This window comes from Camelus bactrianus, chromosome X (genome assembly GCF_048773025.1).
Source record: "Camelus bactrianus isolate YW-2024 breed Bactrian camel chromosome X, ASM4877302v1, whole genome shotgun sequence".
NCBI lineage: Eukaryota > Metazoa > Chordata > Mammalia > Artiodactyla > Camelidae > Camelus > Camelus bactrianus.
Window position 1 is genome coordinate 92,121,737 of NC_133575.1, and position 24,677 is coordinate 92,146,413.

The 24,677-nt window shown below is 34.2% G+C and overlaps 1 protein-coding gene across 1 annotated transcript in view; it reads left to right on the plus strand.

Annotated features, from left to right (window-relative positions):
* WDR44 (WD repeat domain 44) overlaps nt 1-24,677 on the plus strand; it is a 68,803-nt gene that overhangs the window by 5,125 nt on the left and 39,001 nt on the right. Inside the window, exons 2-3 of the mRNA XM_010947416.3 lie at nt 18,228-18,261; nt 24,016-24,090. Of these exons, the coding sequence (XP_010945718.1) occupies nt 18,228-18,261; nt 24,016-24,090 (109 nt within the window). The remainder of the gene's footprint in view (nt 1-18,227; nt 18,262-24,015; nt 24,091-24,677) is intronic.

The window sequence follows — 24,677 nt, forward strand, 5'->3', positions numbered from 1 at the left end:
TGACTAGTGGAGGCAGGACAGTCTGAAGCAGTACAGCAATTTGGGGGCTCAATTTGAATCTGTACAAACTCCTGTAAACTGAAAACTTTAATCTGTTCTTGTGATAACCTACTTCATAAAGTGGGGTAGGTAAAAATTGATCTTTAAAAATGTTGAAAACCTGGATAGTTTTAGGATGTTAACAGTTTGATGGTGATCCTACAGAACAAAAAATAACTTCTAATTGTTGATATTTGAGACTTATTGTGTAACCATTGCATTACATGACAATCCATGTGTTCTCTTCAGTTCACTGTTTTGATTTTGACAAAGTCAGGTGAATTTGCCAGGCAAGCTCCTTAAAGAGGCTGTTTGTTTCCTCATACTCTGCCTGCAATTCTCGTAATTACTTCCTGGGGTATGTGGGTGGAGGAAGGAAGTGGTAATGGGGGTGGTGGTGATGGAGTAGGTGGTAAAGACAGCCCCAGCAGCCAAGGTATAGAGACCAGGTTATAAGGCTGCTTCCTGGGGGATGGATAACTAAGATCAGACAAATCACACTATTTACTATCGTTTTAGATACACACCTACACAGTGAATTAAACAATCCTTTCTGTCAGAAACTAACAGCCCATAAGAAACCTCAAACAAAATTTAAAGTAATAAAAATTGTGGGTACTTTATGATGCCCTACTGATATTTAACTTGCATTGATAATTAACCTACATTTCTGTTTTCTACCCAGAGCTAAGCTAATTGCTACAAACTTTCACAAGGTCTGTTCCGCCCTAGCTGTCGGATATTATTCTGCTAACAAGCTAAACCTTTAATTGGGTGCTTTCCTTAGTCCTCAGAGCGGAGCCCTATCTATTCTCTTATTTCAAACTGAGCGGTCTTTGTGTTGGTCTGTCATCTCGTGATTCAAAATTGTGGAAAAAGCACATAAGACATAATGTGGGCCTCGTACCTGATGACAACCCCAATGTTTTTCCCCAGTCAGTATACAAATTTATCTTGGTTACTATAGCAACCAGCCTATCAGTTATTCTTCTAGCTCTTTTGCCTTCTCAAATACTAGGATTACCATATAATCAGGTTCTGCTAAAGCTCTTTGGGTCTTAGCATTTTATTACCAGCTGCAGCTGTCTGGCAGTTTACAGCTTGGCATTCCATCAGGGTCAATTGGTTCTAAGTCCACAAAACCTTTTTGTCTCCAAACATTTTAAACACACAGAAGTTAACAAGAACACATTTAGGCAGCGTTTTTCTCATACTAATTTTCTCATTTCCCTTGTTAGTCATTGTCTTGAAGATTGAATGCATTGCATCATTGCCATCCAATGACCATCCCTTTGTCATATCAGCTAGAATAAATTTTAAGATCAAGAGTGACCATTTAAGAGATATGTGCAGATGTGATTTTTTTTTATATCATCACAAACTAGCTGAAGTGACTTAAAATTACCTTGATTCATTAACAACTACCAAATAAATAATCTGGCTTCTAACAAAAATGATTTCTATAGGTTGTAGAAAGAATGGACTTTTTAATTCTAATTAGAGAAAACAGTTTAGAATTTTAATAGGAAAGATTATCTTCCTTTTTCAGCCTTTGAATAAATGGGAAAAAAGGTAAAGACTGAATAGTTGTTTGGGTCTTTATTATGTATTTCTATTTACTTGACAGACACATTTTGTAATCTCTTAAAAACCTCAGAATTCAGATAACTAAAATAGTTTTAAATTATAAATATGTTTGTCTTGCTAAAAATAAGGCTGCTGAAAAAACATTTAGGATATATGAACTGATTGTATGGTAGTTTATTAGTGTTTGTGTTAATGTTTATTTTTGGTGCTCGTGCTTGTTAATATTGTATTGTGTAGTAATAACTTCTAATAACATGCACAGTTAATCTCTTGAGTTAACTGAGGTGGTTAATCTGTTAGTGATTTAGCCAATATTGATACCCATTTCCGTACATAACAATAAGTAGTGTTTTTTTAAATCAAATTAGAATTTTACTCTTAAGATATTGTGTGTACTTTTCAAAAAGTGTTTGTTTCTGAATTTGAATTAGAATATTATGTAGTAAGCTTATAAGTTTGTGAAATGATTAAATTAAATTTTCCTGGCTTGAATTTTTATTTAAATCATGATTTTAATGGTTTCATTTCATTTATTTATTTATTTATTTTTGGTGGGGGAGGTAATTAGGTTTACTTATTTATTTTTTTTTTTTTGGAGGAGGTACTGAGGGTTGAACCCAAGACCCCGCACATGCTAAGCACGTGCTCTACCACTTGAGCTATACCCTCCCACTGAATGGTTTCATTTTAAAATTAGTGTATCCTATTCAAAACTGGTTAAATTCTGATGATGCGCTAAGGAGAACTTTATTTTAATTGCACAAATAGACTTAGGAGCAGAAAAGGTTTTACTTTATCCATAGGGCCCTTATTCTTAAAATTTTTAAAAAGAATGGTGGGGGGGAGATAAAATTTTTTTTAAAAAGAAGGCCGAAGGTGAAGCATAAAGTTTTTGGAAACTACTGAAAATGGAAATGAATTTTCGGAAACGACTGACTTTAACAATGTTTTCCAGTAGGTAGCCTATACAGAGCAGGCCATACCTGTATAAAACCTACTTGACCACTACTAATTGTAATGGACTATTCCAGTACAAACTTACTGAACCATAGACATTCTTATGAACCACAGATCAAGCTCTCTAAAGAACCAGTAAATAGAACGTAGAGCTGCATTCAAACCCAGTTTCTCAGAAGCAGGCATCCTGGTTACTAAGTAGGCTCAAGAGAAGTGGGAGTGTTCTTTCTGGCATTGCTCTTGAACTAAAAAGACTAGCCGTGGATGAACTTAATATCCATAGTCCTCCTTTAAATTTGTTCCTGAAAGTCTTTATTTAAATTGGGAGAATGAGGGAATCATCTTTCTAGTTATTAGCAGGACTATGAACAATCTGTGTGGTTTTTAAAATTTTCTATTTTAAAATATGCTTATCTACTCAAATGGCAGGTGGTTTGAATGTTTCTCCCAGCCCCAGTTCCACCCAATTCACCCCCAACTTTCTCCTTCCTAGCTTATCCCAAAGTCATTAGTACAGAGATTTCCCCAACATAATAACTTGCCGTTCTTTACAACTGAGAAAGAACAGTGATGAATGAAATATATGTGAATGGATGGGCCTTTGGAAAGGAATAAGGGAAAGATTGGTTCAATTGGATATAGCAGACGCATTGGTAAGTGGAACTGGTTAGTGTCACGGGTTGGGTAGGTCATTGGACTAGTGGAAGGTAGGTGAACAGAATGAATAGGTAGCTTGATAAAACTAATATCTTCGTGAGTGAAAGTGAGTAAGTTTGTCAATATTTTGCAATTGGTATTTTATCTTTATGGGATTGGCTTTAGAGATTAAGGCTAATGACTGAGATCAGTCTTTTTTCCTTTAAGTGAACTTTACTATCCTTTTTATCCCAGGTCATAGCTACTGGCTGTTGACTTTTAACCTTTGCCTTATTTCCCAGCATAGAGAAATGTCTGCAGTTGAGGTGTAGCAGCTACAAAAGGTTTAGGTGGCGATATGGATGGTGAATAGGCATGCTCTGTGGTGTTCCACTTCTTCACAGTTTCTTCTACTTTCTGACTTCCTGGTTCTCTCACATCTTCACCCCCCACCACTCCCTCACATCCACATCCACATCAGGTCCTGTAAGAGTGAAGAGGGAAGAAAGGGAACGGGTTGAGGCAAGGACAAGTTTTGGATTTGTGGGACCTTTGTAACTTGGGGACATCCTGTATGCAATAAATACTAAATGTTAACAGTGAAGCCTTGGGAGGTGTTGCCAGTTATGCTGCAATCAGATCGTTCCTTGTTAGCAACTTTTGTTTTTCAGGGATGAGTGTATTCGCAATAAGGAAGAAACATTATAGTACTGCATGTTGTTAAACACGCAAAGAATGGTAATGCCATGTCAACTAATGTTGGACATTCGTTTTAAAAGTTCTGTGAGATAGGTAGGACAATTATTATCCTAATTTTGCAAATAAGAAAAAACTAGGCTCAAGGACAGCCAGCAAAAGTGGAACTTCACTAATTTGTGGTAATCAGATGATGGTTTTGAATGGAGATGCAAAACATTAGGGTCCTCCCTCCTTTCCTTTTCTAAACTGTAAACATTTTGCGATGTTATATTTTAAATGTCAATTATTAGAATGATAAGACTGACTTTCCTGACATTTGGTTATGTATAATTTACTGTTTAAAACAACAAGAAGTATTTTTTATGCTTTTCTTTTTAAGCTTTGACAGAATTGATTATGGTATGGTAGCTAAGTCAGAAAATAACCTTGCTACTGAAAGAGCTGGATCCCAGACACTGCTAACTGCATTTCAAAGGGTATGTTCTTTGTTCCTAAGGGAAAACCCCACAATATGTGAAACACTGGTGATTTGGGCTTCTGTACCTCATCAAAAGGTCTTGATCCCAGATTTTTTTTTTCTGTAATTGTTTTGTAGATTGTTGTCAGTTGTTTAGTTAGGCCACAGGGGTTTTTTTCCCTTTTTTTTTTTTTTTTTTTTTTGTCTAACTCTGATTCATATTTTTGGCTACAAGCCACTAATTGGAAACACAATGTTTCTTTCTTTTTTTTCCCTTCCCCTTCAAAGGTGTTTTCTAGCAGTCACAATGAATGCATGTGGTAGTTATTAATATTTTCCACCTAATCAGACCTCTGTTGGCTATCATATTACTGGGAAAATGCACTCATAGTAGCTAGATAATTAGCAAAATTACATTCTCAGTAATTACTATTTAAGATGTAAATAAGGAATAATCTTTTTTAAATAATAAACTTGACCTACAGATTGTTTTATGTAGGTAAGCATTCTAGGTAGTTTGAGATTTTTCTAGAACATTTATCAATACAACTTTCATTAAAGAATGCAGAAGTAGAAATTCGGATACATAAAGCATAAAAGTAGAATTTATAAACTAAAGTGCTTAATATTAAATCTTACCGAAATATGCCCAATTTTCTATTATTCATGATATTGAGGGAGAACATGAATAATTAAATATTACCAGTTACAAAAGAAAAGGAGAGGGGGAGGGTATAGCTCAAATGGTAGAGTGCATGCTCAGCATGCATGAGGTCCTGGGTTTAATCCCCAGTACCTCCTCTTAAAACAAACAAACGAACAAATAAACCTAATTACCTCCCCCCGTGGGAAAAAAATAGAAAAAAATAAATGTTACCAGTTACACTAAAACCTCAGTTTAGTCATTAGTTTACAACTTCCTTTCCCGTCAAATCTTTATCAGAGATAACAGTATTTTTTTTTTGTAATTTAAGAAACATAATTAATGGTTTGGTTTGATTTTTTTTTTTGTTCCTCTCCCATCTTTGGTAATGAATAGTGAACTCAGAAGGAGAAAATCAAAGAATCGCAGTCTAAATAATCAGTTCACTGATAATAGAATTGATTTATTTAAATTTTTTAAAAGAAGGGCTTGTGACAGTTTCTTTAGAGCTCTAATTTCTATATGGGTGACCTTACAAGTTATTGGCATTTGCTTTTTAAGGTTAGTACACCATTAGGTGTTTTAGATACATTACAAAATCATGTTAGCACATTAACTTGATAAAGCTTCTGTAATATGGCCTGTAGCCCAATATCTTGTTTACTTTTGAAAAAGTAAAGTGATTTAGCATGATTGCATTAGTATTGACTTCTCCAGACAGTCATAAATTTAGTTTTCTGTTTCTGTTGCGATTTTACTAGAAATTACTTTGAATCATTAATAGATGTGACTTTTATCAAATCCACTTTGACAAATTGGGACGTTGTGATATAGCTGTCCTACCCTGGAGTTACTGTTTGCATGTGGGTACTTACTGAATGGTTGTAAATGTGCAGGGTAGAATGTTTTTAGTTTAGAATTCTTGAGTAGGCCCAGGGAACTGATATATTTTTCTGTTATTTTGTCAGTAAACAGATTATCAAGCTGTTCTTTCAGGAATATGGCATAAAATAATATGAATTATGCAAATTAGTTTTGAAAAAATCACGTCGTTTTAGACAAGATATTATTGCTTAAGGGTCCACTTTAAGTTTGTAATTACTTTAAATATGACTGGATTTATATTTCATTATAAAGTTTCCTTTGATTTCATTATAGATCATTTTTAAATGTTGCGACAAAACCTACTTTCAGAAAACAGAGCCATTGTGCCAAATTTTCTCACCATCTATTTCTCTTAACATCATTGATAAAATAGTTATTAGGTATTTTAGATATATTCTACTTCTTGGCTTTCATAGTATTTAAAACTTGAAATGGTCTTTTGAAGGCTAATAAAAGTAGTAATCCACATCTTAAGGATTCAGTTAATTCCCTATTAGATAACTGCCATAACTATATTATTGGCTTTTTGTTAATCTTGTTAATAAACCAGTATTACCATGTATCTAGGGAAACCCCCTTTTATGGAGGGTATTATGCTAGCATATAATCTAGTAAAACATGCCATAAGAATATAACTAATTAACAAATGCATTAATTAATGATGTATATGCATCATTATATACATTTTAATTCCAGTGAATACCGAATTTTTTAAAACTATGCACTTAGAATAAGATTTAAAAAATAAAGCAGTATGTTGTTCTCTAAATTTGAACTGTTCTTAATTTTTGTTCAACTTGAACTTGGGGTTTTGTTTGTTTTTGCTTTTGATTTTTGCTTTCCTGCCTTGCCTAAGTCAGGGAAGAAATCCTCACATCAGTGTTTTGTGAGCACCAGAACCCTTCTGATTCTTAGCTTAGACTTAGCACTTTTGCGTTGGCCTTGGTTTGCCATCAGATCTTCCTATTTCAACTTGCTGGGCTTTAGAGATCAAAACCCTTTCATTACCCACTTACTTTAATGACTTGCTGGGGCCTTATCTATACTCATCTCCTGTTCACCTCAAGAACCTTAGAATCCCGACACTTCTGTACAGGCAAGCTATTCTTTGCTCGATTCAATTCCTTGATGTCCTACTTAAGGTCATCTTACTTTTATATTTTCCTGATGGCAAAGACAAAAAGACAATGTGGGTAAAAACAAAATCAAGCTATAAGGCGATTCTCTGTTAAGCCCTTGGTAGTCACCTTCTTATAAGAACAATGTTTGCCAAGCCACCAGCTTTATTCTGGCTGACTCACTCTGTACTCTTCCTTCCATGTCATTGCTCCTTTTTACCTTCTTAGAGTCTGTCAGGAATTTTGCAGCCTGACAAGAGGCCTCTTCAGAGCCAACCACCTTTTATTCTCAGAACCTAAAATAAAAATTTGAGCCCTCTTACTGACAGAAAAAGAAAAGAAGACCGCGTTAGTCCATTTTTCTCTGTGTTGCCCGATTGCTGGTGTGTCCTTTTTACTCAGTATAAAGAGAAGTCTAGAAATGGAAATGTTAAATGTGAGATTACTCTTACATTTTGTGTGCTTTAGGTAATGGGTCTTTTAATTCCTAGTTGTTTAGTTGACTGTGAAGCAGGTGGCAAATGTACATTTAGTCTGCACATTCCTTCCACCCTGTTCTCAGAAGGCGTATAGATTGTGTGTGTGTGTGTGTGTGTGTGTGTGTGTGTGTGCGTGTGTGTTTTAGTTAACCCTCAGGTAAGAGGGAACAAAAACACCAAATCCAAAAGGCAGAGAATGTGTCTATAGCTAAAGGGTGAGAAACTAGAGGTAGGATGGTTTATGGGACCTGGCTCTTTGAAACGGTAGAAATTCGGTGTTCTTTTAAAAAGTAGACTTAAGCACTGGCACCGTGATTTTAAGTCCTGATTATCCTAAAGCCACAGTGCATGAGTGATGAAGATTTGTGTTTAAAATTGGAAAAGGTGATCCAATGATTGCCTTCAGAGAAACCACTAGCTGAAGCTCTGAAAAACCATGTTAGACTCCTACAATAGTCAGCCATGTCAGTACCTCATCTCAAAATGTCGGTTTTGCAGTAAGACAGGCGAGGAAATGCAACTGGCTTCTATTTGAGGAATCTAATCTATATGGGTTCTTAATACACACTTACATTGATTGCCATTCAAATCTAGGAGCTATTAGTGCTTCAGGTTGTGGGAGGATGTTGAGATCATGTATTGACAGAATTGAAAAGCAGATTCTACCTCATATTGCAGAAGGCTTGTCAGTTTTTTGATTGAAAAAGAAACAATGTATCTGGAATATTTCTAATACCCCTTTTATGAAGTGAAGAGTGTCCTAAAATAACTTTGTAAATTGAATAATGAATCCCTTTTCAATGACAACATAATTTTAATTGATTATTTATCCAGAAAGTTAGCTATTGATGTTAATTTGGCCTTTATAGGCTAACTTCATTTTTAACCTGTTGTCTGAGGACAGTTCAAAATGATACAAATATCTATAAATAATGGTTATAAGTCAATTTATGTATCTAGAGATTTGTTGGTTTGTTTACAGTAGCCACCTTGTTTTTGTTTTTGTTTTTTGTGGAATTCAATCTAAGCCAAAACAACGAAGCTGTTAATACACCTTTCTACTCTTCACTGAGTGTTTTTGGAAAATATACATAATAGCATATATACAATATTTGCATTTGGGCATATAAACTGAGTGCATTGTCCGGAAAAGCTTTTTTTTTTTTAATGGAGGTACTGGGGATTGAACACAGGACCTCGTGTATGCTAAGCACGCGCTCTACCGCTGAGCTATACCCACCCCCCTGAAAAGCTTTGACTGAATTCACACATGTGCAATTTTTTTCCCCAGTCAGTGAAGGCTGTTGAATACTTAGATTAATATTTATACAGTGACATTGGCCATGCAATTCCTCCCACTTTGTCCCTTTATCACACAGGAACAGACCATAAGATTAATTGGCCACTTATTTAATTTAGGAATAGGGTAGAATTGCCAAATAAAATACAGGGCTCCCAGTTAAATCTCAATTTCACATAAACATACTTACGCTGAAAATGTATTTGTTGTTTATCTGAAACTGGAATTTAACTGAGCAGCCTGTATTTGTCATTGCTAACTCTGACAACCCTGGCGGGGGTGGAAAGCAGGAGACTAGTGGGTATCGGCACAGTTGTGAGACTGAAATACAACTGAGTGTGTAGTGACGAGGGTAGCCTTTGACACAGTACCAAGATTTTTTAGTGCATTTTTAATTTTAAGAGCCCAACACTTTTTTCTTTGTAAGTGTGTCAGTGAAAACAAAGCTCAGAAATAGCAAAACTTAACAGTATATCGTTTAGAGATATACTGCATTTTAAAAATGAAAAAGAAGGGGAAAGATAAGTCCCATGTGGGCTGGTGGTTCCCACTAAGGGAAAGCACAGAAGAGGGCACACAGTAGCTGCACTGGTCTGGATGCTGTTCTCATTCTCAGGTGACATGGTACAGTCACAGTTCATTTTATTTGTTATGCTTCATAATTACATGTGTATGCTACATGATACTCTTGTACATATTGAATATAGAATAACAGTTTAAAAGTTAAATTAAAACATAAGTTTTGGTAACAGAATTAGCCTATGTGGAAAGTTTCACTGCTTGTACTTTCCAAAATAAATCCAAAAAAGTGTAAAGAGGCATTCATTTCTTTCTTATCTTCTCTGCGTTAGTCATCCTTAGTTCTTTGTATCATTCTACTCAGTTTCTGGAACGTTCACCAAATTGGTTTCTCTCTTTTAGATATGTTCTGTTTTATCAGTGTTCCTTTTAAAATGTAGTATTCCAATGATACATGATATTGTTAAGTATGCTTTTATCAGTGAGAAGTAGAGTAGAAGTTACCACTCCCCTTGCCCTGGACATAATAGTTCTGTTAATTCAGCCTGAGATCACATTAGCTTTTTCAGCAGTCATATCACAGCCTTTACTCTGTCTGAGCAATCAACAAAATACCTAAAATGTTTTCACATGATCTGTTGTTAAATCATATCTCCCCAATCATGCATGTTACATTTATCCCTATCACATTACATTCTGTTAAGATTTGGCCTACCATTCTAACCTGTTGAGATATTTTTGGATCCTGTCAGCCAGTATATTCCTTATCCCTCCAACTTTGTGCCATCTGCAAATTCGGTAGATATGCCATCAGTGTCCTCATATAAGACATTAGTAAGAACATCAAGTAGGATAGAACATCAAGTAGGATAGAGCACAAGAAAAATTATTTGGTATTTTCTTACGGTTTTTCATTGATCAACACACCTTGAGTAACATTCAACCAGTTACCAATACACCTAAGTGTATTGTTGTCTAAAAGGATATCATGAAGGAATTATAAAATTCAGTGCTTAAATCCAGATTTTTTCTGTGTGTACAGTATTCCCTTTATATTCGAGGCTAGTAACTCTATCAAAAAAGGATATTAGATTAATTTTGCATGATTGGCTTTCTGTGAATGCTTACTGACTCTTAGTTTCTTTTCCCCACACCTAGGGTTCTTAAACCATTTCACAATGTGTTTGAGAATTTTGCTTGAGATTGACATCAAGCAAATCTGTTCATAGTTTGCAGCATCTCCCAGCTTTCCAGTGTTGACTACTAGAATGTTTTCCTTAGCATCCTCTTCCATCCTCACTGATTTTTCAGAGGTTTTAGGTAGAGATTGAGCTCTGTAAATTCTCAGAATATACTGAGATATAATTTGTCTGGGACAGGAGAACTGAACTCATTTAGAGTAGCTAGGTGCTTTTATCTCTTTGAATGTTTTGGGATTCAGTTTCCTCATTCTAAAATTTGTTTTTCCCTTTCTGGTTTCACTATCAGTAATCTTCATTGGAAAAGAAAGAATTGAATCAGCCTTTTACATTATACTCCTTATCCATGTATAAGGAGACCTGCACTTTCTTTTTGTTGTTCTTGTTCTGAATGTAAATTAAAATAATGAAAAACTGTCTCTGGTAATTTTTTTTAGATCCTAGCACATTCTGAGCACCAGTCTTTCTGACACTGTTCTTAGGTTTTTTCACTTTTCCTTGGGTATGTGCCTGTTCCATCCCTCCAATCTCTTCTGCATATTTTCATTTAAAATATTTCGTATGACATGTTACCATGGAGACGTAATCAACAAAATTCAGACAGTGAGAAATTCTACAGGGTGAACAACCTAGTGTTGTTTGTTTGTTTAAGACTATTTTTTAGAGCAATTTTAGGTTCACAGCAAAATTGAGAGGAAAGTACAGAGATTTTCCATATACCCCTTCTGCACTTACATATATAGCCATCTCCTACATTTGCTACAATTGATGAACCTATGTAGACACATCCATAATCACCCAAAGTCCATAGTTTACCTTAGAATTCACTCTTGGTGTTGTAGATTCTATGGGTTTGGACGACTGCATAATGGCATGTATCCATTATTATAGTATCATACATAATAGTGTCACTGCCCAAAAAATCCTCTTCAGGATGAACAGCCTAGTTCCTCAATACATGAGCTTCAAGAAATAAAAGAGAATGAAAGGGAACCTACTGATTGAAAGAGACATATCAACTGATTGCAACACATGGACCTTATTTGAATATTGATCGAAGTGAACCAACTGTCAAGAAAAATTTGAGGTAATCTGGGAAGTCTGAATGTTGACTTTGTATAATAAGGAATTGTTAAATTTGATAATAGTATTGTGGTTATGTTTTAAAGAGACTTCTTTATTAGATACGTACTGAAGTTTCTATGAGTAAAAATGAAATAATTTCTGAGATTTGCTTCAGAATAATCTGGCAGGGGAGTGGAGGGAGGGGTATTGATATTAATCATTATTGACCGTGGTCAACATGTTGTACATGTAGGTTCATAATATTATTCTCCCAATTTTGTATATGTTTGAAATAGCTATAATTAAAAGTTGGAAAAACTCCCCCAAAATATTTTTTATGATCACATACACTATTACTGGCAGATTCAGGACTAAAACTCAGATCTACTGATTCCAGCTCATGTTCTTTCACTGTGTAGCTAAACTTATAGCCCTTTTCCTTCCAGACTGATATTATTTTGCCCTTTCAGTTTTGGGGACCCCCAAGTCTTCCCTAGGAAATTTGTGGTAGTATTCCTAGATAACTAAGGCTTTAATGAATGGCCAGTTTCACTTGACCAGCTACCTACCTATGTGAAACCAGGAAGAGAATATTAGAATTATTAGAGTAAATTGACAGGCTGCAGTTTTTTAGAATCAGCAAAGAGACTTGGGTCCTGGACCTAAGTAGGCCTTTGATCTTAGCATAAGCTCTGGGAGGGCAGGGACCGTGTCTGCTTTGTTCACTAATTTACACTCAGTGCCTAGCGCTGTGCTGGTAAGTGGTAAGCAGTAAGTAAATGTTGAATGGATTAATTTAACCTTTGGCCTCATTTTCCTCACATGTGAAATGAGATAGTTGGTCTAAATGGTGCTTACTTCCTTCAAACACTAAAAAAAATTCTTCCCTTCTTACTGATTTTTTAAAATCCTTTTAGGATTTTGAAAAGAATTGCTATTAATTTCTTTTTAACACTACATAACATCAATAGGTAGTGTGCTCACTTCTAACCTGTGACAGAAAACCCACAGTTAATGTTGCATCCAAATCTCTTAAAAATAGCATATTGCTATGCATCTTCTATTGGATTGATTTGTTTCCATTAAGTAAATGAATACTGTTTTCAACATACTAAATTAGAGAATAGAGTTTAGCAAATTCCAAAATCAAGCTAAGAGGGTTTTTAATAAAATGTTGCATTGCTTGCATATTTGTACCTTTCACTGAAGTTGTATTGAATGCAGTATTACTATGTCAGAGTTTATAAAAGATTTGACATAGAATTTGCTTCCTATGGAAACTTGGTGAGCAACTTTGGGTAGGTTGTAATTATTGTCATCAGATCCAAATCCTAGGACTAGGCACCCACCTTTGGGAGTAATCACCTTATTATTCTAATGAAACTTTACCTCAGGTATCTGAAGGTTATTACTGGATCAGGTCATAGTTTATAAAAGAAAAATAATTCCTATACCATCTTGCAAAGTGACCAGAGCAGTGTTTTGAAGCCACATAACATTTTTAAGATAATGAATATTGTGCAGGTATTAAAATGCGTTGGTACTGAACACAAATATCCTAGCTGTAAAAGGAAAACTCATATAATTAAAATGCTAAATGGATAGGGACTGGAGAAAGCATCTGTCACATTATTTTATATCCAAACATGAGCTTCGTTAGTATAAACTCAACATAGTGTGTACATGAAAATAACTTTCCTACAGAAAACAGGATATAATTAATTAAAATATTCTCTTTGTATTGAAAGTTGCTGAAGTACTAATCTTAAAATTGCTTTTATATTCAAAACCTAAGTGGAAACCACACTAAAAATAATTTAAGTATTGGATCCATAAGCCATGTGGGTGTTGTTTTTTTTTATTTTTAGTAGAATACCAATACTTGTTTAAAGTAGACTTTATTTTGGAGCTATTTCAAAAATTGTTTTTCATGTTTGAGTTTAATAGTACCATTGATAGATATTGTCTTCAATTTCAGAAATTATGCTGCAAAATCAAAGATTTACTGTGTTTGTGACTAGTATGAATATGTTGGAAGATTTTTTTTTTACGCTATTAGGTGATCAAGGAAGTTTTAGCCCATTACAGTTATATTTTTGCTCAGCTTTTTAAGAAACAGATTTCTTATTTCAATTAAATTGTATTAATCTAGTATTTAAATGCATCAAAAACATTTGATTTAAGAATGCCCTAAAATGAAAACTTTTGAAATAAAAAATGAACTTTTGAAGTTCTCATTTTGGCTTATAAAGGTTTTATTTAAAGTGGGGTAAACCACCAATACTTAAATATGTCTCTCTGTTACCTCAGAGTTTTCTTAAGACTTCTCACTTGTGTGGGGTATTTTATGTAGGCATTTTTACCTTTTCTGGGAAAAATTACTGACCTTAACCTTTAAACAGGAGGAATCTAATTTGCTCCATTATCTATGGAAAATTGTGAAGGAATATTTTTCTAGTTGATTAGATGGATCAAAGTATTAACTGGACATTTCTGGATGTGTGTGTGTGTGCGCGCTGGACTGTGTCCATGTTTTCTATAATATATCTCAAGTTTAAAGGAATCAAAGAGTATAAAGTTTAGATCATTAATCTTGGTATAAAAATTACATCTTCATTACCAAACCAGTGAAGGGTCTTAAAATTTCCTAAAATTACAGAAACTCTAAAAAGCCCTGCTTAAAGCTCTTGCAGGTAGTTGGTTGGGAAAGCCAAGAGTAGAACTCAATTTTCTTGACCTAGTCCCCTATTTCTCCAGTCCCCAAACTCGAACAAGAATAGTTATTTTCTTTAGGCACATAATCACTCTGAAATATTATAATGTTATTATCTCTACTTTGAAATTAGACACTGAATTACAGAGAAGAGTTGAATGGTTGTCTGGGGAGACCCTCAGAATCTCTGGATTCTTCCTTTACCATACAATTCCATTTTTAAAAGTCTGGTTTCCCAGCTCAGTGCAGACTAGAAGCAAAAATTAGAAGGGGATGGGGAGGAAAGCTTTTAAAGGCAGGCATTTGGCCAGCTGTAAGAACTGACACTTCAATTGAGTAGAGAGATGCAAAACTATAAAACACAGACATTCCAAGCATAGTAGCCTAGGGTCTTATAGTGCGAAGGCAAATAAATTCCCTGCACCTTAGGGTCCCTGGAGGGGCATTACTGTATTAAAATAGAGTGTAGTATTTGAGCATGATAATTACTCTGAATCAGTAAGAAATGGACAATTGTAAATCCTTTGTTTAAGAAGGTATTTTCAAGGGAAAGATTACTGAAATGGCAAGGCTTAGTCTATAATGTACTTATTTACAAGCTGCTTTTGAAATTTGAAATTCAAAAATAATTAAAATGCTTTCGGAAGTTTGGCACTCAAAGAGAAGCTTCATCTCTCGGGCAATTTATATATAGAACATTTCATTATTTTATTCCCCAGCCATGCCAAATCAATTAGGCATTAATTGTAGTTGTTAAAGGCAGATCAGGATTCAGAGCCTTTGACTTAATCAGTTTAGTCCAACCCAAGAAGCAGCGCTAATTGCCTTTACTTTGGCATTCATAGCACCGCTTAGAATATTTTCAAAACCGTCATCTTTTAAGACCTTGCACAGAAAGGAGCCAATATTGCAAAGTAGCTGAGAGAGTGGACCCTAGAGTTAGATTGCCCAGGATCAGATTCTGGCCCAACTATTTACTAGAAGTGCAATTTAAATTACCTCATCTGACCCAAGCCTCAGTTTTTTTGTTGTGTAAAATAGGGAAGGTAATATAACTACCTCATTGGAAAGTTGTGGGGACTAAAGAAGCTAAAACAAGTTAAGTCTTAGCACAATTTTTGGCACATGCTTAGTAAGTGATGGTCATTGTGCGATTATTATTACAAGTCTTCTGTTAAGTATTCCTGTGGGAATACTAAATAATAATTTACTGTTTCTTATGGTGAAATGAATTATTCTTTTCCCATCATGATTTTAGCCAACTTTGCAAATTATAAATATGCTTTTACTTTTTTACTAGATGCTAATGTTCTATAAATAGATAAAAAATGTGTCACAGAATAATTTTGGTCTTACAGACTACCCTGTTAAAGACAATTTTAGGCTTAATTAGACTGGAAGAAGCTATGAAATGTTTTACTACCTACCAAGACCTTAACTTTATAATATTTAAAATATGTTACAAACATTAGTGGCTTTTGTTATTCATTTTTTGTTTAATGACATCACAAAATGCAAGCAGGATCCTATTTTTATCATCAGCTCAGCATAATCTGGTGTTTTTCATGTTCCCTGTTGTTAAATGGGCTGGAGATAGACGGGCTGGTAGGGTATGTTTTCTGTGTTCCAGAAATTGGTCGCAGGCTCCCCACTACTGACAGACTGCCAAAGTCTCTTGGAGAAACTTGGTGACACATTATTTGTGAGTTTCAATGGAGCAATTCAGAGCTGCTGAAGAAACTACCACTGACTGTGTGTGCCCCATGTGCGCTCTCACTTAATCCTTATAGTAGTCCTATGGAGTATAGATGGTTTTACCTCTTTTCCAGAGGAGAAGGTTGAGGCTTCGAGCAATTAAATCATTTGACGAAGATCATACATAGGCTATATGGCAGAAACAATATTCAGACAAGGTTTATCTGCTCCAAAAGCACATGCTCTTTTCACTGTGTTCTCTTGGCTCTCAAAAGGAATTAATAAATTACTGTTTATAGTTTGTACACAGCTATAGGTAAATCCAATCCGAACTATTTCCATGTGTGTCAACAATTGGTCTGTAATTTAGATCCTGTGAATGATCAGCCAGAAAGTTATCTTTATGAAACCGGTTACATACAAGAGATAAATGTGCTGCCCTATTCTGTTTTTTTTTGACAGCTAAAAAAACCTAGTCAGGTTTCTCAAAGTGGGGGGTCATCAGGAAGGCAGATTTTCTTTTTCTTTCCTTCTCTACCTCATATAGACTTAAGTTTTTGTTTTTGCTTTTTTAATCTTATTTCCTCTTGTCTCTGATTTTTTCCCCCCTGATTGGCATTCAGAATAGGTGCCACATGGAAATTTGAGCCCCTTCAAGATTTTTTGTTTTTGTTCTAAAAATTTTTGTTATTGTTTTGATTGCACTTGTTTTATGCATCCTTAATGTAGAATCTTTATTCTTTTTTTTTTTTAAATTGGAGTAGCCTTGCTCTTGATCACCTCTGGATAAATAGAATTTTGTTACAGAGCAGTGTATGTTTGCCAGGGAAGCAAAATTATTGGAGATATAAAAATCTTCATTTCTGGAAATTTTCCTTTGTTAACATGAAAATTATGTTGTCCAGAAATTGCAATTAAATGGGTGGGCACTATTTTATATAGCTACCTTTTTTGTTTTTTAAACAAGCTTTAAAAAAAAAACTTAAACTAGAGTTGTGTCTTAATCAACTTTCTTTTCGTCCCTGGTACATAGTAGGTGTTCCATAAATGTTTGTTGAATAAAGGAGTTGATTTTCTGTTGAGTGGCAAAAGTAATTTTTTATCACACTGTTTTGATTAGAGGTCAAAGATTCCTGTACCAAATATGGATTACTCAGTTTGGCACATGAAGAGCATGATAATAGGACTCAATGCTTCTCTTGGTTCTGCCCCTAAATGTGTGACTTTGGGGAAAGTCAATCTCTTGGCACCTCGGGTTTTTTTATCTATAAAAAAAGGGTCTATGATTAGATGATCTTGAAGGTGCCTTTTAACGCAAAGTTGTATTATCTGTGATCACTGCATTTAAAAAAATTTAGGAATGACATATTAATATTAATCATTTAAAAGTATTTCTTACTGCATAACCCTGAAATAAAAGATGTGTCTCTTCTTTATGCTTTGAAGCAGGTGTCAAACTGTTCCTGTTTGAGGAAAAATGTAGTAGGGGTGAGAGTAATTTGTGAAAAACTACTTTTTAAAATTATTATATCTAGAGTAGTCTGTGTTTAAGAATAGAGCTTGCTCCAGTAGAAAAATGGGCTGTGAAGAAAGATGGGCTCTTTTCAAAAGCAAAATAAATGTCTAATGCATATGAAACTTTTCATACGTATTGGAAATCAGAGAAGTACAAATTTTATTTATTTATGTTTTAACTTTTATTTATTTATGTTTTACATATATATATTTTAATTGAAGTATAGTCAGTTTAAAATATTGTGTCATCCTAAGCATTTTATTTATTTATTTAGGGTATATATACACAAGGGTATTAAGAAACAGGCACTCGCAGCAGTGGGAGTGTAAACTGGTACAGCTGTTCTGGAGGGCAATTTGAGAGTTTCTCAAAATGCTGAAAAGTGTGTTTACTTTTCACCTGCAATTCCACTTTTAGAGAAATTTATTTTAAATAAATTTATCATGGAGAAGCACAAAATTTTATGCACAAAGATGCTAATTATAGTATTATATATCTAGGAGGACAAAAAGTACAAACTCAAATCTCTTGGTGGTTAAGACTATGGATCACTTTAATTTTTTATGTTTTCTACATCTTCTAGATGTATAGAAGATTTTTTCAATTACAATATATATATATATATATATTTTAATGTGAGCTTGTCTTTAATGAGTCTGTGGAATTATTTCCCTTCTCATCTCCACTATTGAACGCCGCTTTGCTTTTATTTCTGAACAGGTCTCCAGAAGAGGCTGGGATTTCAACATTAAAGGTAAGTTGTGCTTTCTGAAATTATAAGTATGTTTCTATAGATCGTATAAACTTTTCATTCATTCCCCTTTTACATAATTCTTCATTTTCTGCTTTTGCTATCTATAATTTATTTTTTGCTAAGTAATATTGTCATTGTATCTTGCTCAAGGTGTGATTGGGTACTCTAGAAATACTTAAATGTTGTACTGTAAGGAAGGGACTATAAGTATTTTTTAGATTTCCACTGATTTTTCTTTGGTTTATTATTGTTTTCTTTGGTTTATAAAAAATTATAAAATATTTGTATTTGTATGTGTGTGTTTTAATTGAAAACATAATTATTTGCATGAAAAACAAGTGGAGTAACTGAAACACATGTATACTTCTTATTGGGCACATGTATTGATATCATCAATATATATAAAAATTAGTCTTATCCTTATGTCCAAGTAAAGTGGTTTGATACGACATTATGCCAATGAAAGCCATTTTAAATACAAAAATATTACCAAACAGAACTATTTACATCAAATAGAAATATATACTGTATGTGTATATTTGTGTATGGTTGTGTTTGTGTGTATGTCTGTACATATGCATGTATAATATCAAACATGCCCTATTTTTTTTCAGTTCCAGTGTCCCTACCTTCTATTTATACACATTGAGTACTGATCTTTTTGATAAATTATGGTATATGTATATGGAATATTCTTTAGCAGTGGATATGAATAAATTAGTTATACATGGTAACATGGATGAATTTCAGCACCATAGTGTTGAGTGGAGGAAAAAAACAAGTCACAGAAAAATACATGCAGTAAGATTTCATTTATATTAAGTTCAAAAGCATGCAAAATTAAAGAATATATTATTTAAAGATACAAGCATAGTAAAACTATAAAGAAAAGCAAGGGAATGATAAACACAAAGTTTAGGATATCAGTCATCTCAGAAGGGGAAGGAATGTAAAAGAAATGGAGATGATGTACAAAAGACTTGAATGCTAATGGTAATGCTGTTTTTTTTTCCCTTAAACTGAGTGCTTAAGAAAGGTTATATCATAATTCTTTATTCCCTATATTTTGTAAGAGTCCCTTTGAATTGACTCTATTTAATAAAACCATTTTAAAAAATAATACATGGACATGATTAAAATTTGCTCAGTGCAGGTGAAAAAGAATATGAAAATGAATATATGTATGTTCATATATGATTGAAGCATTATGCTGTACACCAGAAATTGACACAGCATTGTAAACTGCCTACACTTCAATTTAAAAAATATGCAAAAAAAATTCACTCAGTGCAAAAAGTAGTTGGTTGAAAATGTAGCTACCCTTCCATTCCTTACCCTCCACTTCCCAAACCCCCTATCCAGAGATAATTGCTGTTTTGTTTTGTTTTGTTTTGTTTTGTGTTGCAGGGGGAAGTAATTAGGTTTATTTATTTACTTACTTATTTGATTTTTCAGTGGAGGTACTGGGGATTGAACCCAGGCATGCTAGGCATGCGCTCTACCACTTGAGCTGTACCCTCCGCCCCCCCCTCCACAATTGCTGTTTATGCTTGTAGATTTTAAAAGCCACTTAGTGCTAAGATATTTTTGGGTTATAACAAATAGGTTTGGGGAATTTATTTTATCTCAATAATCATAGATTGTCCTTAACTTGAATGAAATTAGATAGAAAATGTACATACTTAGTAAATAAATATGAAGTTGGATATTGTTCTTTTTACTTTTTATTTTGAAATAATTACAGAGTCACAAGAAGCTGCAAAGATAGTACAGAGAAGTCCTGTTATCCTTCACCCATTTTCCCCAGGGGTTATGTCTTAATTATAATACAGTATCAAAACCAGGAACTTGACATTGGTACAATGTGAGTGTATAGTTCTGTGTCAATTTATTACATGTGTATATTCATGTAAGCGCTGCCACAATCAAGATGCAGATCTATTTCATCACCACAGAGATCTCCCTTTATGAAGTCACACCCACTACCTCCCCTACATCATCCCTAACCCCAGGCAGCCACTAATCTGTTTCCATCTCTATAATTTTGTCATTTGAGAATGTCCTATAAATGGAATCATATATATGTGACCTTTTGAGATTAGCCTCAGATAATTGAGATCCATCCAAGTTGTTGCATGCATCAAGGGTTCATTCCTTTTAATTGTTAAATAGTATTCTATGGTATGGATGTACATGGGTTATTGAGTGCTTATTATGTATAATAGTATATCTTTTGATATCTTAAGCAAGCCAAAGAAAAATTTGATATAGTCCCAATTTTTGATGACTTTACAATCTCACAGAAGAGACATAGATAGGAAGGGATAATATATGAAGTACTGATGTTTGTAGAATAGAATAGACCTTAAGTACTACAAGGAGTTTGAAGGAGGCAGGGAGAAATAAAGGAGTCATGAGAGCACTGTTACCTGGAATAGCAGAGAAAAGTTTTAGAGGGGAGGTAGAACTTGTGCTAGGCTTTGAAAACTGGAAGAGATTTGCTTAGGTAGACAAAGAAAAATTGAGAAAGCATTGTATGTTAGGCAATAGTATGAACTAATTAACTTGCAAAGGCAGAGGATTTGCTGGGATCATTGAAAGACTGGTATGACCAATGTAAACATTTCAGTGGTGAAATGTTGAAAAAGTAACTTGGGGGCTAGTCTTCCATGAGCCCTGACTGTCAGGCTAAGAACTCTGGGCTTTAAAATTATGAAGCAAGATATTTAAAAGGCAATTTGTGCTTTCCAAGGTTTTTTGCTGGGGAATTAACAAGAAATAAGTGGTAGAAGGGTGGAAGAATGTTTGGAGGAAAAAGACTAAGTGCAGAGAGAGCTATTAAGAGACAGAATGTCAAGATATGAGACTCCAACAGGATAGTGTTGATAGGAATGGATGGATGGATAGATATTACAGCTATTTAAGCGTTGTTTCCTGGTTTTTTTTTTTTCCCCTCTCCTCAGCAAAAAAGAGTGGAGGTCACATTTCTAAAACTTTTTTTTTTTATTTCACTTTTGTCACAGTTAATAGCTTCTGCTTCCTCATTACTAAAAACTAGAAGTGACCTAAATTTTTTTAATAACTAACATTTTTAGCTTAATATTCTTTAGTAGATAATAATGAAGATTTCTTTGAGTGTAGGTCACTTTTGTACAAATGATTTGTGAAGCTGAGTTAGTCTTTTGTTGGATGTGCTTATTAAAATTAAAAAGCTCAAATCTTGTAACTGAATATTATGAGAAGGATACAAGCAGCTCTCTAATATTCAACACAGATGGAGAGAAACAGTGGTGTGAATTGCATGTTTCTGAGGTTGTGACAGGTAGGAGTTAGAGAAATGGCCTGACGGTGGGAAGTTAGGATTTAGTAGGAACTGTGCTTTAGTAATGGGGTAGCCCATCTCCAGAAAAAGGTAATAATTGAGGACTGGCTTACGTCTAGCTAAGTTTGTGTTGGTTGTCTACAGGTACATGCTTGGCTTCCATTGCTTTATCCCCAAAGCCTGGTTGAGGTATTGGGGGAAGGACTTGGACTTTAGACAGCACTAAGGAGAGAATCATAGATGACTGTATTTACTAAATCAAGTTTTACTAAGAAATCTTCTGATTAACTTCTCTAGAGATCAGATCCTCTGATAGGCGCCATGTCACTCCTTTAAATTAGGACTCAGCAGCAGTTTACCTTACAGGAGTTGATATCTTTCAAAAGTTCAAAGTCCAAGAGAGTTTTGTTAAAGCCAAATAAAATAGAAGTCTAGCCACTGCTTAGCAGTTTTGGTCAGTGTAAGAATGTTAATCTGTGATCTTTTTAAGTATTTAATTAAAACAAATTAAATTGAGGTACAGGAATTATTAGTATATATTTTTGCTTAGGTTAACTTAGGGGAAATATCCACAGAATCAGGTTGTACAGTGCTTCTGATTTTCTTACTAATGGACAGTTATTGGAGGATAATACGTAATTTATAGGAGAGTTGAAGGGGTTTCTCTAATATGCATTAACTATTCTTACTGACCATCAGCCTTCAAGAATTCTCTCTCCCTCATCTTGTCAAGATTATCTAACTAGTTGGTTTTAATTAGAGGGTTTTTTTTTTACAGTTTAAAACCAAGATTCAACAAAAAGATACATAAGCTTAAGACCTGTGTATTAACTGAGGAAAAGCCTGAGCATGCATTATTCAGCATTCATTCAGCAAATGATTACTTTTTCCGGGCACTGTTTTAAGTGCTGGTTAAGTTGTGGTAGACAAAACAAACAAGTCCCTGCCTGCTCTCATGGAGCTTACATTCTAGTGGGGCAGGGAAAAGATAAAATATAAGCAAGTAATAAACAAGGTCGTTTCAGATGGTAGGTACAATGAAGAAAAAGAAAAAATAGGATAATGTGATAGAAATTTAAGGAGGTAAGGCTATTTTAAGGTGGTCAGGGAAGGCTAACTCAGCTTCACAAATCATTAGTACAGAAGTGACATACACTCAAAGAAATCTTCATCCTTGAGCTATGACCCTAAGGAAAATAAGAAACCATCCAGTTGGCCAAAGTGTAATTATGGGATTGTGGTGGGAGAGGGAGGTGTGAGATGTAGAAGATGTCAGAGATGTTGGCAGGGCCATATCATGTTAGGCTTTCATGGCCTGTGGTAGAGTTTGGATTTTTCCTAACACTTCAAATCCCATCAAGCAACTTTTATCTGAAAGAATCTGTGTAAGATTAGTAGTATTTCCCCAATGCTGGGAGGAATCCAATGAAACAACTTTTCAGCTTGAAGAATTGGAAGTCCTTCAGAAATTTCTCTAGCACATTAAATCTCTAGCGTTATGATAATCTTTGGAGTAATTTTATCATGGAGCCTATTATGATCATATCCTGATACTTATACAATTGCTACCTTAATACTCATATACATCCTTATGTATCTTTAGTCACTAATCTGCCAAAAATGGTTATAGTGACCTTCTGACAAGCTCTGTGATAAACACCAAGAATTATGAAAAGTTTTTTTCCTCAGTATCAATAGTAGTGTTCAAATTGCTATACTTCTGTAAATGTAAAGAAAACTTAAGACAGAAAAGAATATTGTGTTAAGATTTGCAAATGTATAATTATCTTATTTTACCCACATTTTTTTCCAGCAGAAATCCATTTCTAGCTTCTCTAACCCCCCAAATATATATATATATGTACGTATGTGTATATAAATGTATACGTAGATATATATGTATTTTTGGTGGGTTTAAATTTTTCATCTGTTACTGTTCTGGGGACTTCATTTAATTTCCAGTTAAATCTTGATTCTTCTTATGTAAAGCATTGCTTTTAAGAAAACAATTCTCTGAATATGGTTTTCTACATTATGTACTTTTGTATTTATTCATATTTATGGAGCAGTACTTTGAGAAAAAGAACAATTCTGATTCAACCCTTTCCTTAAATCCTTAATCTTTTTAAGCTGCAAAGATACTTAGTAGTTCTTATCTTCCTATAGTTTTTTAATGTTAAAAGGTTGGGCATATTTAAAGGAAAATATCCTATTGCCGTAGACAAATAGAAAATTACTGATTGGTAACCTTATGCAAACTACATTGTCCCAATTGGCATAAAATCTCTGGGCATCTATCAGTATACAGATATCTAAGCCCTCTGTGTGCCTTTGATTTGTTAATGCTATGATTTCTAATTTGTACCCATTTTAAACAGAGTCTTAAAGAAAAGATATCATCATTTGGTCTGTTTCTTTCCTTTTTAAAATAGGAAACAGAGAACACCACATACAAAGTTGGAAATGAGTCTCCTGTACAAGAATTGAAACAAGATGTGTCTAAAAAGGTTGGTAAGATAAAATGTCAATATTAGCTGAGCAGATGTCGTATTTAAATGGTATATTTAAAGCAGAACATTTTCTATATTGTTTTAGTATAGTGCCCTGTATGTGGTGGATGTTCAGTAAATGTTTCTTGACTCTGTTGAATTTGTGATTTAAGATGCATCAGGCTTTTTAGAAGTCATTTTGTAATTGAAGTAATTGGTAATTTATCCTTAAAACAGTGTTTTGAAAAATGTTTTATAACGTGCTTTATTTTTGATGCTTTTATTTTTATTAGAGTAAGCTGTAGCTACTCTTCAGGTTAGTACCAAGAGTTAAAGGTATTGAAAAGCTCAGTGCAGCAAATTCTGATGTCTTGAGGATTTAGAGGTTACAAGAAGTCATTACTCTGCTAGTGCCTTTGTTACCTTTTAAAGGATTGATGGTATGAAGCTTCAGAGTTGGGTTTACGAGGAAAGACTGAGTATAAGGTAAAAATTTTGACAATGGGTAGTTCACAGTATCAGGCTAAAACCCAAGGAGGAAGAAAGGTATGTGTTCATTCATTTATACTAGTTTTGAGTGTTTTCTTTGCCCCAGGCACTGTTCT